This window comes from Amblyomma mixtum, chromosome 2 (genome assembly GCF_055824585.1).
Source record: "Amblyomma mixtum isolate Tamu chromosome 2, ASM5582458v1, whole genome shotgun sequence".
NCBI lineage: Eukaryota > Metazoa > Arthropoda > Arachnida > Ixodida > Ixodidae > Amblyomma > Amblyomma mixtum.
In genome coordinates this window covers 99,554,794-99,571,588 of record NC_143013.1, presented here as the reverse complement: position 1 = coordinate 99,571,588, position 16,795 = coordinate 99,554,794, and the positions used below count along the sequence as shown (strand labels likewise).

General features: G+C 44.8%; 1 protein-coding gene and 1 long non-coding RNA gene across 2 annotated transcripts in view; one reads left to right on the top strand and one right to left on the bottom strand.

Moving 5' to 3' along the window:
- Positions 1–16,795, bottom strand: part of LOC149360267 (uncharacterized) — a 41,867-nt gene that overhangs the window by 13,588 nt on the left and 11,484 nt on the right. The gene's annotated exons all lie outside the window — the stretch shown is intronic.
- Positions 2,700–6,645, top strand: LOC149360268 (luciferin 4-monooxygenase-like). Its single transcript, XM_089575308.1, has 4 exons — positions 2,700–2,924; positions 4,561–4,705; positions 6,040–6,312; positions 6,620–6,645. Exons 1-4 carry the CDS (start codon positions 2,700–2,702, stop codon positions 6,643–6,645), a joined length of 669 nt encoding a protein of 222 aa, XP_089431434.1.

The following is a 16,795-nucleotide window of genomic DNA, read 5'->3' as shown; positions in this document are numbered from 1 at the left end:
CTGGCCGATTTGCAAAGCCACCTGTCAATATAAGTGCAATAATTCTTGTCCGAGTGTATCATGCTGCTTTTTTTGAAATTTTTTACAAAGTTGATTATTCCTAAAGCTTTATTCTTTAAGCAGTGCTGTATTTTAAAATGTATCTTTTGTGTGTGTGTGTGTGTGTGATTACGGTATGTTTGCCTTTCTACAATGGTTTTCTGTATTTTCTCTGTAGACCGCATCATTTGCCTAATTTATTGTGTACTAGATGTTTGTTCTTATTTATGATGTTTCCCCCCTACAATAATGCCCCAGTGAGGGCGCTGTAGGTACTGTGTATAAATAAATAAATAAAATAAAACTTCAACGTCACTCGACAAGATCAGCAGTTGACGTATGACGCCAAGACATTGAAAGGTAATTGCGACATAAGGTACAATGGCTAAAGACCCGTTTTAAGCGTTCGCGTCTCCGAATCATTTGTTTTGACTTATAGGTTTCCTCAAATTCCTCAAGTATGGGACCCATTTCATGACTAATCGGCATGTTAAGATATGCTGGTCACATGGTCTCAGCGGAATTTTTGAAAATAATAGGCTTGGCATGAACGGCTTGGAATTGTAGATCATCCTAGCGTCCAGTAACCTACCTGAAAAAAGGGGGATATAGGATAGGGTTTACATAAAGGCACAGAAGGTCTTCTTGTGCTTTCTGAAACAAAAAACGAATGGAATGGTGATACCACTCGTGGGGAAGATTCTGGAAATTTTACGCCACTCTTTATCTTAGCTGTCAGCTAGATGGCTCAGGTGTGGCCTCTATGTAGCTTTTACGTACCCAGTGGTCAGGAATAAAACGATATAGACACATGACGCTAAGCTTCGCTATGAGAACAACGTTATGAGTAGGCAGGCTTTTAGCTCTAAACACCGGTGATGGCAATGATGTATGTTGTGTAGTTTTGAGTGAGGGCACTTTGTTGTGAAGCTACAAAAAGTAGACACTACTGGTGGGGCCACAACTTTCTTCAGAATGCTTTAGAAAAGTTTGCTCTATTCTTGATACCGAACGAGCCTATTCCACCTGATTTAAACGAAATGGTGGAAAAGATGACACTCTGCAATAGTTAATGTGCGGAAAAGCTCATGGCACTTTGTTTTGTATTATTTTAATTTTTATTGATTTAATGATGCTGCTTTCTGAATAAGGCAGACAGGAATAGGGCAGCATACAGGTAATGTGTAATAAGCTAAAAGGAAAACAGAACAAAACACTTAAGCTCCGCCCGAAGGGTATGAAACGATAGTGTTAATGTGTTGATGTCCATGTATGCGGAATTGGTCACTCTCCAGTTAACACTCGTGGATCCCTGGGACATAGCATACCACTCCGCCCTGGTGCAATTGTTAAACAATGCGCCCACAAGACCTGGGATGATGTCACTTACGTCGTCATTGAGTAAAACACTGCTGTGCAGGAAATCACCCAGGTGACAACTTTCAGGTTCTATGCCGCCGTGGTGGCTCAGTGGGTATGGCGCTCGGCTGCTGACCCGGAAGACCCGGGTCGATCCCGATCCATGGCATGTTCGATCCCGGCCAGGGCTGTCAAATTTCGATGGAGGCGAAATTCTAGAGGCCCGTGTGCTGAGTGATTTCAGTGCACGTTAAAGAACTCCAGGTGGTCGAAATTATCCGGAGTCCTCCACTACGGCCTCCCTCCTAGCCGAAGTCTCTTTGAGACGCTGAACCCCGTAAAATTGAACTAACGCAATCTTCATGCGCCGCAGTTCTCTCTTCAGCCCTCTCTCCAACAAACAGTATTATGTCCGCGATTTTGACCTACTAGTTAAAGTTGGAGGGGCCACTTAAGCTTCGCCTTTAGGGTATGACGAGTAGCTTAATGGATCAGTGCCCATATATGCGGAATTCGCCATTCTCTACTTTACATTCATAGATCCCTGGGAGTCCTCATACCACTTGTGGCACAGTGGTGCAGTGGATAAGTGCTGCGCCACTGCACTGCTATGGATTGTGCTGCCACCTGTGGGGCTTGTGCGAGCCGTGTTGCTCTTAATTCTTAATTTTCTGCGGCACGAGCCTCTGAACGCTATCGGGTTAAAAGTTCTGCCTTTTATCAGGGAGCATTCTATAACTTTAGGCGCCTCAGACGGCGCAGAGAACTGCAAAATGAATCGAAGTGGATGTTTGGAACCTCGGCACTTCAAAGAACACAGAGAACGTTCATGACAAATACTGTTATTTGGAGTACTCAAGTTTTGATAAGGTGACTTTCGTTACTTCACCCCTAATGTAATTATCGTTCACCCGGCATTTAATATGGCAATCAATTTTTCTTGCCCTCTTAAGCTTTCCTGTGACACGAAAGTAGACCTGATCAAAAATTTCCTTCGGTTATTTTATTACTTTATTGTTGTTTTCAATGTGCTCAATTGCTTTACTATCTTTTCACAATTACTCCATGCAGTTTCTCATTCGTGCATGATTTATCTCTTTTATATCATCGAGCATTCATAAATATTTGAGAAGGTATTACACATGGTTTCCTGCGACGATCCGAAGTCCGCGTCGTTTATTTCGTAACATCAGCGTGCTATGTTGAAAGCATGGTGCTTGTAAGGTTGACATGCCTCCGTTTCTTGCAGGTGACGGCTGTATCGCTTCTCCAGATGCACTTAAAAATTGCTCGTCGCTGAGATGCTCAAGATGGGAAACCGCCTCCCCGGCGTCCGCCTCGTCGGCATCGCGGGCAACGTGTTCACAGAGGCTGCCCGCAGGACTGTTGAGGCCGCATTTAGTGACCCCGAGTGCCTGACGAACGCGTACGCCATGACCGAGTCCATTGGCGTCATCTGCGCGCCCCCCATCGATGATGCTCCAGGGACCGACGTTGGCTTCCCAGCTCCGTGCTCGCAGATAAAGGCAAGATGGCCGCATTCACACATTTGCGCGGCTCCCTTTGTGGTTTCCACTTGCGTCTGCCGTGGCCTCTAAAGGAGCGGCTCAAATTCTGTGTCAAACCCTTATGCGAAGCATTTTTTTTTTATCCGGTAAAACGTTTGCATGAAAGCTTTTATCTCTTATCACGGACCTTTACTTCGAAGCAGGCTGTTTTCTATCCAGATAATTGTACGATTTTTTTTCGTTGCCTTTTTCTTTTTTCGATATACATTGGTCAGACAGGCTGAAAGGCCTGGTGTGCTACAGGTCTTACACACTAGCCAACTGCTCCCTCGCGTCCAGGCTTTCCACTTCACAGAAATGTGGGATACAATCTCACGGAGAGATGCTGCCTAGCTTTATACGTGAAGCAAGGTCTTTGAAGTCTCAGTGTGCCGGCGGCTCAAAAAGATGTCATGGTATTCAAGCAGCCTGCGTCACTGTGAAAACTGAAGACCCTTTGGCCAGTAAGACTCAAAACTGCGGATAGTTCAGCGGTCAGTACCGAGTAACTGTTAGTAGACCTGACGAAATCGCACAATAAAACCTAGCCGTACATATAGAGGGGAGGCGGTAGGCTGAAAAAAAAAAAAAACCTTGTGGAAGAATGACGTGTGTACTTTGGACATCGAAAGAGAGATCAAGCCGTTGACCACTGCAGACAGGATCGAAGCCGGTCATGCCACACTGCGAACACCACGTGACAGGGTTCCCGCTGTAATGGAGTACCTTTAAGTTAGAGCCGATGCACCAAAGGTGTGGCGCGAAAACTCTGTTCTTTTAATACAAGCGGAAAGTCAGGGTTGCAGAATCTCGCTTAGGGGTTGGGATCTTGGTCGTCATCCCTAACTCGGACGGTAGGAGACCCCGGCAAACGTTTAACAGTGGTATATAAGCACGCTTGTAGGCCGAAGACCGCACATCTGGCTAATAGCTAGTGATTGCACTCTATGGAAGCCCGAAAGGAGCTGGACTATATAAGGATCATTAAAGAAAAAAAAACCACGCCCCTCGCATTCCCCGCCCCGACTCCCATAACTCCACTGTGGTAGCCCACATCCCATTGCCATTCCCAGTCCATCCATCGTTTCCCAGGGCAGATTAGGAGAATCCGCCTGCGGGCCCGCTCCTCGGCATGCGGTTTTGTTGGTATTTATATAATTTTCTGAAATCGTATTATTTTTCGCCTGAGGTGGCAGTATGATACATTATACCTCCTTGGACGGATTCTTTTACGCCACGACTGGATTAAGCCTGCTGTGTTTACACGCTGCAAGCTGGAGTTTTATTTCACAATATTTTAGGCAACTCTAAAACTATTCATTGTGAATCTTTTTATTATTTTTTCTTTTTATCATTGGCTTGATTCCCAAGCTTGTGTTGTTCCCTGCTGTTTGTGTCGGTTTTTACGCACGGTGTTTTTGAAAACGGTGCGATGGCTTACGGAGGCAAGAACGAACTACATGGAGTTATCTGCAAATGAAACGAAATCGTTTTAACCCCTTGTCTTGTGAATAAAAAAAGAAGGGCTCTTTTCGACATCTGTTAACCAAATCATGATCTCGTATAAATTCTGATGAATTATACTGAACTGAAACTTTCTAATAAATTTTCGCAGGTTGTAGATAGGGAGACAAGGCAAAAACTGGGCCCAAACCAGACAGGCGAGATATGCTTTCCTACACCGACGATGATAAGACAGTACTACAAGAGGCGAAAGGAGACTGCAGCGCTTTTCGACGAGGATGGATGGTGCAAGTCAGGTGCTGTACTTAATTTTCTGATATGTTCATAACGGCTGCATCTTTGCTGACATGCAGATGATTCAGTGAGAAGCGCAGATTTCTTGGCTTCGTGGAATTCATAAGAGAGAAACGATTACCTTCTCGCTCATTTCACAGGATCTTGAAGATGCGTAAATGGGTCCGAAAAACAGCATGATCATTCGAATGCTCATTCAAAGAACGCAGAACCGCCGTACCGAGAGCAATTTTCCCAACGAATGCGAGGACAGCTCGGAGTAAGGAACAGTGCAGAGATTTCGAGCAGCGTACGCTGTTTATCTCTGGTGTTTACATATCTTGACATCTTGCAGCGCACATGCGCAGATGACGTCCACTGCCTAAGTGCAGAACAACTGATGGGGGACTTGGTGCCTTGGAGTCATCTGTGTACGAGTATTCGCGGCTGGCGGTGGCGATAAAACCTATCCTTATACTTGATGCACGGTTCGTTTTCATCCACAGGTGGTTCATTTAGGACTGAAGTGAAAAAAAAATTAACATATTTCGAGAGCGCTGATTAAGGAGGCAGTGTCCCTGGAGTAGTATTTTACTGCTGTTTTTGGAAACTTAGTGGAAACCGTTAACTTCAGAAATTTAATTATAAACATAAAGTACAATGTTATTGAAGCGGAAGGCCTATTTCTGAACTCGTGGGTCAAAGGATTAAACCGAAAATGCTGGAGGCGTATGTGAGGAAGACATAATCACAGCCATTTATGCTTTTGCAGGTGATATTTGGATAACGAGGCAGATATACTTGCACAAAAATAGTGTTTTGACATAAAACAGGATGTTCAACAGATGGTCGGTCGGAATGTATTAAATGCAACATTAACACTGAGCATCACAACCGTGTGTTTTCGTTAGTTTGGAGTTCGACTTTACCATTAATAAAAGTGGATCATTATGCCATTGAAGCCCAACAGTATCCTACTATGACGTACAATTCAAGTTTAGCATTGGCAAATAATTTGAAATCTGCTCAGTTTCTCTGAGACGGCAAACAAGGTTATATAGCCACCACAGAGGCTCAGTAGTTATGGTGCTCTCTTCTCACCCGAAAGACACGGGTTCCCTGGTTCCGGGTTCGACCGAATTTCCATAGAGGCGAAAGGCTAGATACCCATCTAGTGTGCGATGTCAGTACAGGTTAAAATTAGGTTGAAATTAAACAGAGCTCTCCACTACGGCGTGTCTTCTAGCCCGAGTTGCATTGGGGCATTAAGCCCCACAAATCCCTCAACGCAGCAAACAAGGTTATAAACCTCGCCAGGAATAGTGCTCGGTTCTCACATTTACACAACTTTACGCAGGGGACACGGGATACTATGACGAAGACGGCCGCCTTTACGTCGTGCAGCGGCTGAAGGAACTGATCAAGTGCATGGGCAACCAGGTCGTTCCGGTGGAGCTTGAAGACCTGATCCTCCAGGAGCACTCGGAGCACATATCCGAAGTGGTCGTGGTGGGATTACCGCATTCCGAATACGGAGAGGCCCCGGCTGCTGCCGTCGTACTTAAAGAGCACAGTGGGAGCAAGTGCGACCCTGCACAGCTTGCCAAAAAGATCAAGGCCACCATCACAGGTTGGTGCACAATGGCTCTTTGCCAGACGTCGTCCTTATAATCTTTCATTTGTTGTTTTAGCAATGCGCTAGATTTAGAGGTCCCATGTTTGAGAAAAAGCCGGCGTCCGTCATTGTCATGAATAGGCAGTTGAACTCCTGCCATGGTTGCCTACGGAGGTTGGTCGAGAGAGGTGACATGAAATTGTGTCATCAGAACTTGCCCAGCGGTTGTGATGAACCATGGCAGGTAGCAGTTAAATTGAAGATGGCAGAGACCATCTTTAATTTAATTGTCATCGAGATCACAGCATTCTCACCATTGCAGGTGCAAAACAGCCCATCAGGTTGTGAACAACAGCCTCTCCTCTAGAGTGGTGGAAATTTAAAAGACAAATTCAGTGGCATTCATTTTTTTTACGGAACTTTGGCCAAAAGAAAACTGGAAAGAATATTGATCAATTTAGCATATATTAGGGCGTAGGCATAGCCTAGGGTAAAATGGAGTACTTGAGCAGAAGGGATCTCTAATGATTTCGCACGGCACTTGAAGAGCAGGTTAAGCCTTGTGCAAGATTCCAGAATTTTTTTTTGCGTAGTGCATTTCATTGTGCTAAACTGAGCTGAAGAAAGCGTCCAAATTCTGGTGGAATTCTCAGCATTATACTGGAACAAACTTCCCAAATGCCCAAAAACTGATGCCACAATGAAGCAAATATTCGATTTCAACTTTTTCCTGATAATTCTGCGCTTGCTATTTCATCGCGTGATCGTGAGGCCGTGGCGGAACGATTTGAGAAGTAGTTTCAAAATCAAAATAATCGAAGTCCACCTTTTACAATACTGGATCCAAGTATTGAATCGATTGACCTCTTTTGTTTCGGAGTTAGTGGTTGTGAGCTTCACCGTCGCCGCAGTGTCGTTTTAATGCCTATTTCGTCGAGCATCGGCCCGGAGGCTTAAACTACTCCTTTTTTGGGAGAGGGGAGGGGGGGGAGGGGATGGTGCAGACAAGAATAACGTTGCAAACGAGCTTCTACCTGGAAATAAAATTTGAAGAAAAACACCGACGATTTTTTGTCGTTGTTTGCTTGCCTTGTTAAAATATTTGTTCGAAAGGTAGTTTCATCTTCATTTATTAGAATTTATGACAGGTAAATGCTAGAGGTGTCGATGACCATGTTTATTGTCGACAAAACTATCCTATCCGTGCCAGTACATCAGGAAGTCTGATTTTGTATTGATTTTGACTATGGTTCCTTAAATTTTTTAATTTTGTTCTTTTTTGTCATTGCACCGTAAAAATGTGTCATCGTCACTTTTGTTCCTATTGTACACCAATGAGATAAATATAAATATTCCCCGCAGGAGCGCCTGATTCATGCAGACGATGGTGAGTTGCGACACCACGGGTACCTGAGCATCCGCAGGGACATCCCCGCAGGGGGATGATGGTGAGCCGTGCGTCACCACGGACCCGAGCACCCACGCTTAGCCGTGCGTGGCATCGCCGTGTCCGGGGAAAATGGTATCCTGGTGGTTGAGCCGATGCCGAGCGTTTGGACCCTTAAGGCCCCTCGGCGGAGGCAACACACCACTTTAGCCCCAGCTTCCTGTAGACGGCACCTCCGGCCTGACCCGACCGGGGGAAATCGGCAGTCGCCTTTTCCTATCCTCCCCTCTATCTTTCACTTTCCTATCTCTTTCTTACAACTCTCCTGTCTCCTCCTCTCTACTTGGTTTTTTTTCACTTTTCATAGGCGGCTAGGGTTAACCTTGTGTGGCCAACTACCCTGAGTTGTGTCATATTTGGTTATAGTTGAGGTGTACAGCTGGCGTGGGCAGGCCTTGCTCGCGAGTTTCTGTCCCGTCCCCTTGTTGGGCTCCATGGTGGATGGCTGGCACCATGACCGAAAAACTTGAATTTTTTATGGCTCCCCTTTTTTCCAAACCTGATCGCTCTCTCAAAAGAGGGCGGAACGAAGCAGACGAGTTTTTCCAAAAAAAGAAAAGTCAGTTTTCCGAAATGCCATGTCATCCATAGTGAAGTACAAGATAAGCAAGCAAGAATCCTGTCCCCCTCCTTAGTATCAAAGTGTTTGACAGAAGCCTTGGGCATTGGCTATAAGGTATCTAAAATGGCCACGTGACTTACTGCTCGAACTGCGTGACAACGTCCAACACTCAAAACTAGCAAACATTGTATCTGTTGGGGATATTCCTGTCTCCGTGACGTCACACCGATCTCTGAACACCGTCCGAGGCGTTATATCCGAAAATGACTTTGTCCACATCACTGAAAAAGAGATGCTCGAAGGTCTGAGTGACCAAGACGTGATATACGTTCACCGAATCAAAATCCGGAAGGATAATAAGGAAATAGACACAAAACACGTGATCCTCACGTTCAACACCAGCACACTGCCCGACACAGTCGAAGTAGGATATCTGAAAGTTCACGTAAGACCATACATTCCCAACCCTCGCCGATGTTTCAACTGTCAAAGGTTCGGCCACGGCTCACAAAGTTGCCGCGGTCGGAAAAAATGCGCGAAATGCGCCTCGAAGGATTATTCTGATGAATGTGACGCAGCCCCGCACTGCGCAAACTGTGAAAGAAACCATGCAGCATACTCCAGGGCGTGTCCGTCCTGGAAAAAACAAAAAGAGATAATCACCATAAAGACAAAGGAAAACATTTCATTTAAAGAAGCGAGAAGGCGTTTTGCACTCACCAACTCATTCTCCTTCACAACAAAACCCAACTTCGCCGAGGTGGTGCGTGGGCGCGGCGCACCACACCAGGCTTCGGCACCCGTCCAGGTCACACGCAGTGAGCCTGTGGCGGGGCCATCCGCGCCTCAAGGCAGAGCAGCTAACGCTACTACGCCAACTCCTAGTCAGGCTGCGCAGACCCCCGGCTCGGCGGGCCTCAAGACCTCTTCCCACAGGTCGAGGTCAAACTCGAACGTGAACGTGCCTCCTGCACGGGCGTCCAGCGCCTCTGCAGAGGAGATGGATACAACTCCTCCCTCGTCTCCGCTGCAGCGGCGGCGGCAAAGCCCTATCGAGCGCAAAAAAAAGGGACAAAGTCCCAACAACCGGTCCAAAAGACCCACCAGCCTAACCTATCCCAACTAGTCTAAATGATGGCATTTCTAGTTCACTGGAACTGTCGTGGACTTTTAAAGAACTACACTGACATCACATATATTTTAAATTCATTCTCCCCGGTAGCACTGTGTCTCCAGGAGACTAATCTAGGACCACAGAAAAAAAATATTCTTAAAAAATATCAAGTCTTCCGCTGTGACCGACAGAATTCAAGCAGGCTCTCTGGAGGCGCTGCTATTGTGGTCCGGGGTGGTGTGCCAACGCGAAAAATTGACCTAAAAACTTCATACGAGGCAGTTGCGGTCACCATCCTTGATTTTAAAACCATAACATTATGTTCCATATACATTGAACCTCATCTAACCGTCAAACTTCATGATTTAGAAGCACTTTTAATACAACTACCGGAGCCATATCTTTTAGTTGGGGATTTTAATGCTCACTCCTCGCCTTGGGGAAGTGAACAAACCGACGTCAGAGGCCGGATTATAGAAGATTTTATCCTCAGCAACAATGTGTGCCTCCTGAACACGGGCAAACAAACATACTGCTCTCCAAGCAGTGGGAAAATGAGCTGCCTAGATTTATCTTTTTGTTCACCAAGTGTTTTTACAGATTTTAAATGGGATATTCTTAACAACCCGTACGGGAGCGATCATCTTCCAGTCGTTATCAGTCTAACATCATCACCATCAATCACATTAACCAAACCACGGCGTTGGAACTTGGCCATGGCTGACTGGGCGCTCTTCCAAGAAAATTCCACTTTGGAAGAAATTTTTTCAGACGGCCTTGATGTTGATGACATAAATGCGAAGTTCACAACATGTATCATTACCGCTGCTCACCTAGCCGTTCCGCAGACCTCTGGAGTTGTGCGAAAAAACCGAAAGGTCTGGTATACACGGGAATGTAGGGAAGCAAAGAGGCAAAACAAAGCCTGGGGAATTTTCCGTCGATACCCCATACAGGAAAACCTAATAAATTTTAAAAAGGCAAGGGCCAAAGCTCGATATATCCGGCGCAATGCTGAGAAAACTTCATGGCAATATTATGTATCTTCTATGAATAGCTCCACTACTTCAAAAAACATGTGGCAGCTAGTTCGCAAACTTGATGGCAACTTCTCTCATTTTGCAGTTCCTTTCCTGACCCCCCTGATGCACAAACAAGTATACACGAACAGGCCGACATAATTGGGGAGCACTTCTCCCATGTTTCCAGTTCATTACTCTATACTTACTCTTTCTTAAAGCACAAAAACACAGCAGAGAAACAAATACTCCCAACTAGTGGCTACACCAACGAACCCTGCAATAGTTTGATTACACTTCATGAACTTCGCAGAGTACTAGCTAGTGGCAAACAGACTGCACCAGGGCCCGACCAGGTACATTATCAAATGCTAGCCCATTTGTCTGAACCTTCGGTAAAAGCACTGTTGAAATTTTTCAACCAAATCTGGGTGTCGGGGAAAATGCCTGAGGCTTGGAAAAAGGCATTAATAGTACCATTTCTGAAACCAGGGAAACTCCCAACCTCTCCTACTAGTTACAGGCCAATAGCCCTTACAAGCTGTCTTGCCAAATCCTTCGAAACCATAGTAAATATTAGGTTAATGTTTATTCTCGAATCTCGCGAACTGCTTGACCTCCACCAGTGCGGTTTCAGAAAAGCTTGTTCGACACTGGATCATCTTGTCCGACTCGAAAACACTGTTCAAGAAGCGTTCATACATACACAACACTGTCTGGCTGTTTTCTTTGATATGGAAAAAGCCTATGATACCACCTGGAGGTTTGGGATTCTCCGCGACTTGGGAGATCTGGGCATCCGCGGTAGAATGTTAAATTTCCTGAAAGATTTTTTATCAAACCGTACATTTCAAGTCCGTCTCGGTTCAACCCTTTCGAGGAACTTCACTCAAGAGAACGGTGTACCTCAGGGATGCATTTTAAGCACTACACTTGTCATCGTAAAAATGAATTCCATAGCCAAAGTAATCCCAAAGTCAATTATGTACTCAGTTTACGTCGATGACCTCCAGATTGCATGCACATCGTCCAGCTTATCAACCTGTGAAAGACAGGTACAACTGACAATAAACAGACTTGGTAACTGGGCAGACAAAAATGGATTTCGGTTCTCCCCACAAAAAACAGTTGCCGTTATTTTCTCTCTACTGAGAGGCCTGCATCCCAATCCCACCCTGCATTTAAATGAAACCGTTCTGCCAATAAAAGAAGAACACAAATTTTTAGGTGTAACATTCGACAAAAAGCTCACATTCCCCCCGCACATAAATAATTTGAAAGTAAAAGCCTCTCGAGCTCTAAACATACTTAAAGTGCTCTCACGAAGACACTGGGGCTCTGATAGGACATGTCTCCATATCTATCGTGCAGTAGTGCGCTCCTGTCTTGATAACGGGTGTGTGGTGTATGGTTCAGCGAGACCATCATACCTGAAAAGACTAGATCCTGTACATAACCTAGGTTTGCGTCTTTCGACGGGAGCATACAGGACGTCACCTGTGACTAGTCTATACGTAGAAACAAATGAACCTTCCCTAATTGACAGAAGAACCACCCTTACATGTTCATACATTCTGAAAATCCGTTCGTTACCGAAACACATCTGCTACCCGATAGTTACAAAATGTCCCTCTCGAACACTGTTTAACAACAAACCCCAAGCCATCAGACCACTCATAATCCGCTTTGAAGAGCAGTGCCAGGAAATTAACATAATAAATGCACTACCTGATATTACAGAGACCTGACCCATTGCCACCTTGGTACAACTTCCCTGCTGTATGTTATCTCACACTAACACACATTCGTAAAAAACATACACCTCAAGAACAGATTACACAGGAGTTCTTAGCACTGAACGATAAATACAGTGATCATACAGCATTCTATACAGATGGTTCCAAAACAACGCTTTATGTTGGTTGCGCTGTAGTTCAAGACAAACAAGAAAAAATAGTAAGGTTGCCTCAGTGTGCCACAGTTTTCACCACCGAATCTTACGCGGTATCTTTAGCGCTGGAAAAAATACTGAAGAAGAACATTGAAAAAAGTATCATTTTTACAGACTCCCTTAGCTTAATTACATCACTACATCCCAAAAATGCAACAGAACCTTTAATAGGAGACATAGTCCACAATGTAGTAGCTGCCAAAACACAAGGGCTTGAAATTAAATTCGCTTGGGTACCAAGTCACGTAGGAATCTACGGTAACGAGAGAGCCGATGTGTGTGCCGCTGCCGCCTGTAATGCTAAAATACAGAAAGTGAAAGTGCCGCATAATGATACTCTAAGATTTGTACAAAGAAAACTAAGAGAAAAATGGCAGGGAGCATGGGATAATGAAGTAAACAACAAGTTACACCTAGTAAAGCAAGTTATAGAAGAATGGAAAACATGCAGTCGCAAAGAGCGTTTTATTGAAGTAATTTTATGTCGCCTTTCTTTCCTCCTCCCCCCCCCCCTCCCTCCCGTTTTCTTGACCTTTTAGTTTTGTGGTCATAGATGCGCAAACGCTCACTGCCGTCTTATATGTTCAAAGAAAATGCGTGTCAATAAACATAGTTGGAGACAGCGCCCCTTCTTGGATGTCTTTCCGTGTATTCGTCTGAAAATGTAGCGCTGTTTAAATTCCAAGAAAAGAAAACTGCCCCTTCCTCATCCCTCATTTTACGGCCTGGTTCAATTATCCACCGAGAGTGAGTCATCCACGGTGCCCTTCTTTTTCTTATGACGAAGTAAAAAAAAAACGCGTGTTTTGAACTGCTCAGAGTCTGCATGTAATTGTGTATGTGTAGGAATTTTCACGTGTTTCTGATCAATCCCTGTACCTGTAATGTGGACTGCCAAGTTCACCTCCCAGAGAAGCTCTCGAGTACGGCATGGCAAACAACCCTTCCCTCTCCCCTATCTTTACTTAGTTATAACTTAACATCAATACTCTTTTTGCAAACTTTGATGTCAAAACCCACCGAGTCTGAAAGCTAGCTCGCGTTGTTGATCACGCCTTTCCTTGACAGCGACTGCAGGATCGCCGCTGGTCACCTCGGTAGATTCTATATTATCTCAGAAAAGCGGTCAAAGATTCTGTTTGTATGTCGAATGAATGCCCTAGATCTGGCACTTCGCATCCTGGGATTGACGCTATGTTATCCTCTATTGCACCAGGTTAGAGAGCATGATAAGCCTAATCATACTTGACAAAAATTATTTCAGTTTACTACAGCTCACCGCGAGAATTCTTTGCTATGATATATATCCCGTGGCTTCAAACGCATGTTTTGACCGAAAGCTAAACCTGCTTCCACTCGCACCTCTTTTCTCATCTGTTGAGCGTTGGCGGTGGGAAACAGTCGAATGCTTTGGCTTCCACCGGGAAGCGTGTCCCAAACGCCCCCAGAATAGAATTGCTGTTTTTCTGGCTTCACTGCACAAGGGAACATATATTTTTACTTCCGCTGTCCCGACCCCTTCCGAGATTGGTATATTACATTCGCCAAACTGACAACCTCATTATTTGTTTTTCACATGCCTTCATTAGAATTTAACACGCCGCGTTTTAATTGAAAAGACGTCAAGCTGTTCAATTCGCCACAGTAACGGCTTGCCCTCTTTCCAATTAAAACCCGGCGTGTTTACTGTATTCATCAAAACGGCCACTTTCGCAAGCGCTATATATGTGGGTTTTCACTACTAGGCCTGTCACGCCCTAATATTCTGTCTGCTCTAAAGAATTCAGAGAGAGGTGCCGTGCGCAAAGTTCTGTTGTCAAAACGGACGCCATACAGAGTAGACCAGCCATGTACGAATCATTCCCGTCGCTCTTCATAGTAAACACTTTTTGTGCCCTTGTAAAGGCAGCTTTCATCACCCCGATACCAACGTTCTGACAATATCACATAATAGACAAAATCTCTTACTAAAACGTGGCACACAGGTCTGCCGGGGTATCACAGGCCTTAATCACATGTCCTGTAGTTAAAGAAAAAAAAGCTTTGCAGCACAAAGTGTTCTCTGTGCTTTCCCTCAGATTAGAATGGGTGCTGTGGCTGCTGATTTGTGTAAATATAATTGACAAGTGTCTGCCTGGTAACAACTGAAATGGGCTTAATCCGACAGGATGCAAACATTTGCAGCGCAGAAATAATCGCGAATAATAATAAGCTATTACGCAATTCATTTTCTCAGGTAGCGAAGGCTAGTACTGAAATATCCTGGCTTGGCCAAAACAACCGAGTACAACTGTGAATTAGTTTTACTTAGTAGAGCGTACATATTTTTCGAAACCTTGCTAACTTTAGCAGTAGCGCGGTCAGGCACGCGCGCACACACTCAGGTACGCATGCACGCACGCACGAGGAGATACGGAACGAATACCTCTAAGCCAAATATCTCTGGAACATACAGATAATCACTACCATCCAAGGAACGTCCAGGTCAGGACCAAGGCCTCTAGCATATATCTCCAACTAACTGAGCCCTTTGAAGTTCGAAGTTTATTTCGACCTCCAACAGAAGTGAGGGACCCCACAAAAAACTGAACTGTTCATTCACTTGAAGGCGCTCGAGCTGCATTACATGACAAGGCATTGAGTTTACTGCAAGAAAACTTTTTATACCCTCTTTAGAGAAAGGGAATAATACAGTGTACAGTAACTAATATTTTATAATTAATATATGCCCTTCTGCAGTGCGGAAACTTCAAGCTTACCACAAAACACGTGGGCGGAAAATATATGTGGCACCTATTGGCAGCAAACAAATATGACATCGAATTTACACAGTCAAGCAATAAATATAGAACAAAAAGGAAACTACGTATTTTTACAAATGGAACTTTGCCAGCTGCGGCTGCCTTATCCGCGCAAATATACTAACCTCATCCGCTCACCTCTAGTTCTGCCACTCCTTGCTATTCTTGCCTTTTCCTGGAGTACATTCCGTTACGCTTATCGTCCATCGGTTATCTTCCCTTCCCTTGCATGTCCTGTGCTCGTTTCTTCTTCTTGACTTCAATCAAGGTGTAATTTACCTGCAGTTGTTCCCTGACCCACGCCGTTCTCTTCCCGTTCCTTAAAGTTACATCCGTCATTTTTTGTTGTGTAGCTCGCCGCGTTGTCCTCAGTTTATGAAGAACCCTTTTCGTTTGCCTCGGGTTTCTGCCTCATAGGCGCGCACGAATAGCATGGGGTGATATACACAATGCTCTTGAACGGGATCGGTTGTGCAGTTTATGATTTCTGAGTGCCAGCCAAATGCACTCCGTACATTCTTATTACAATATTTATTTCACTGTTGTGGCCGGTATCCACGGTTACTGCCTGCCCTAAGTAGACGTACTTCTTGGTAACGTCTATTGCTTTGCTGCCTATCGTAAACTGTTTTGTCATTCCGAGTATAGTGAGCATTACTTTTGATTTCATAACATTAGTTCCTAGACCCAACGTCTTACTTTGATTATGTGCTTGATGAAACTTTGTCGTTCGTCCCCAGACTCAGTGAACCGCAAATAGCTTAGGTATTATCCATTCCGATGCGACCCATCAACAAAAAAGTGACATAACGAAAACTTTGGAGGGAAAGAAAAACACAGATCAGATCAGAAAAAGTGCCGCCTGATGCTCTCCCCAGTAAAGATCAAACAGAAGTGGACTTGAGTGAGATGTGCACTAGGCTAGTGACCATCGTTACCCTAAATACACGAGCACGTTTCTTTTGCAATAATCGTAACACTGTAATGTGTGATCCGAGAAACCTTAGCTGGTATGAAGAGGACACACCTAGCAGACGGCGCGTTTCTACAAGGGGTGACATGGAAGTGTCACAAATATATGATGCACGCCAAAGACGCAACCTTTGTTCACGGCGTCATTGATCACTAGTGTACCCAGTCGGTTAGCCAGTGATCTCTCAGACTGACTTCTGCACGATAGACTGTGACTTTAACGAACAGTGACGTTTTAAAGTGACTTCAATTTTCTGTTACTCTCCTTTCTCTTTCTTTTTTTTATCCCCTCACTCCTTTCCCCCCCGTGTAAGGTAGCAAACCGATTATTCTTTCGGTTAACCTCCATGCCTTTTTTCTTCTACATCCTCCTCCTCCTCCTCTAAGACTGACTGGGGCGGACACCAAGAAAATGAGAATGTGGTCGAAGTTAGGTAGACTGAGGACGTGCGGAAGTCACTGGAATAAGCTGGCCGAGGCTACCAAAAGACCGCATATCGCTTAAGTAGGAGAGAGTCATTACTTCCTTTGGTAAATCGGCACTCGGTAGTATTGATTACGGCGGCGCAGGTAGACGCAGTACGTGGCACGTGGCAGGAGGCGTTTTGAGGTAGGTGCTATCCCCGCGGTAA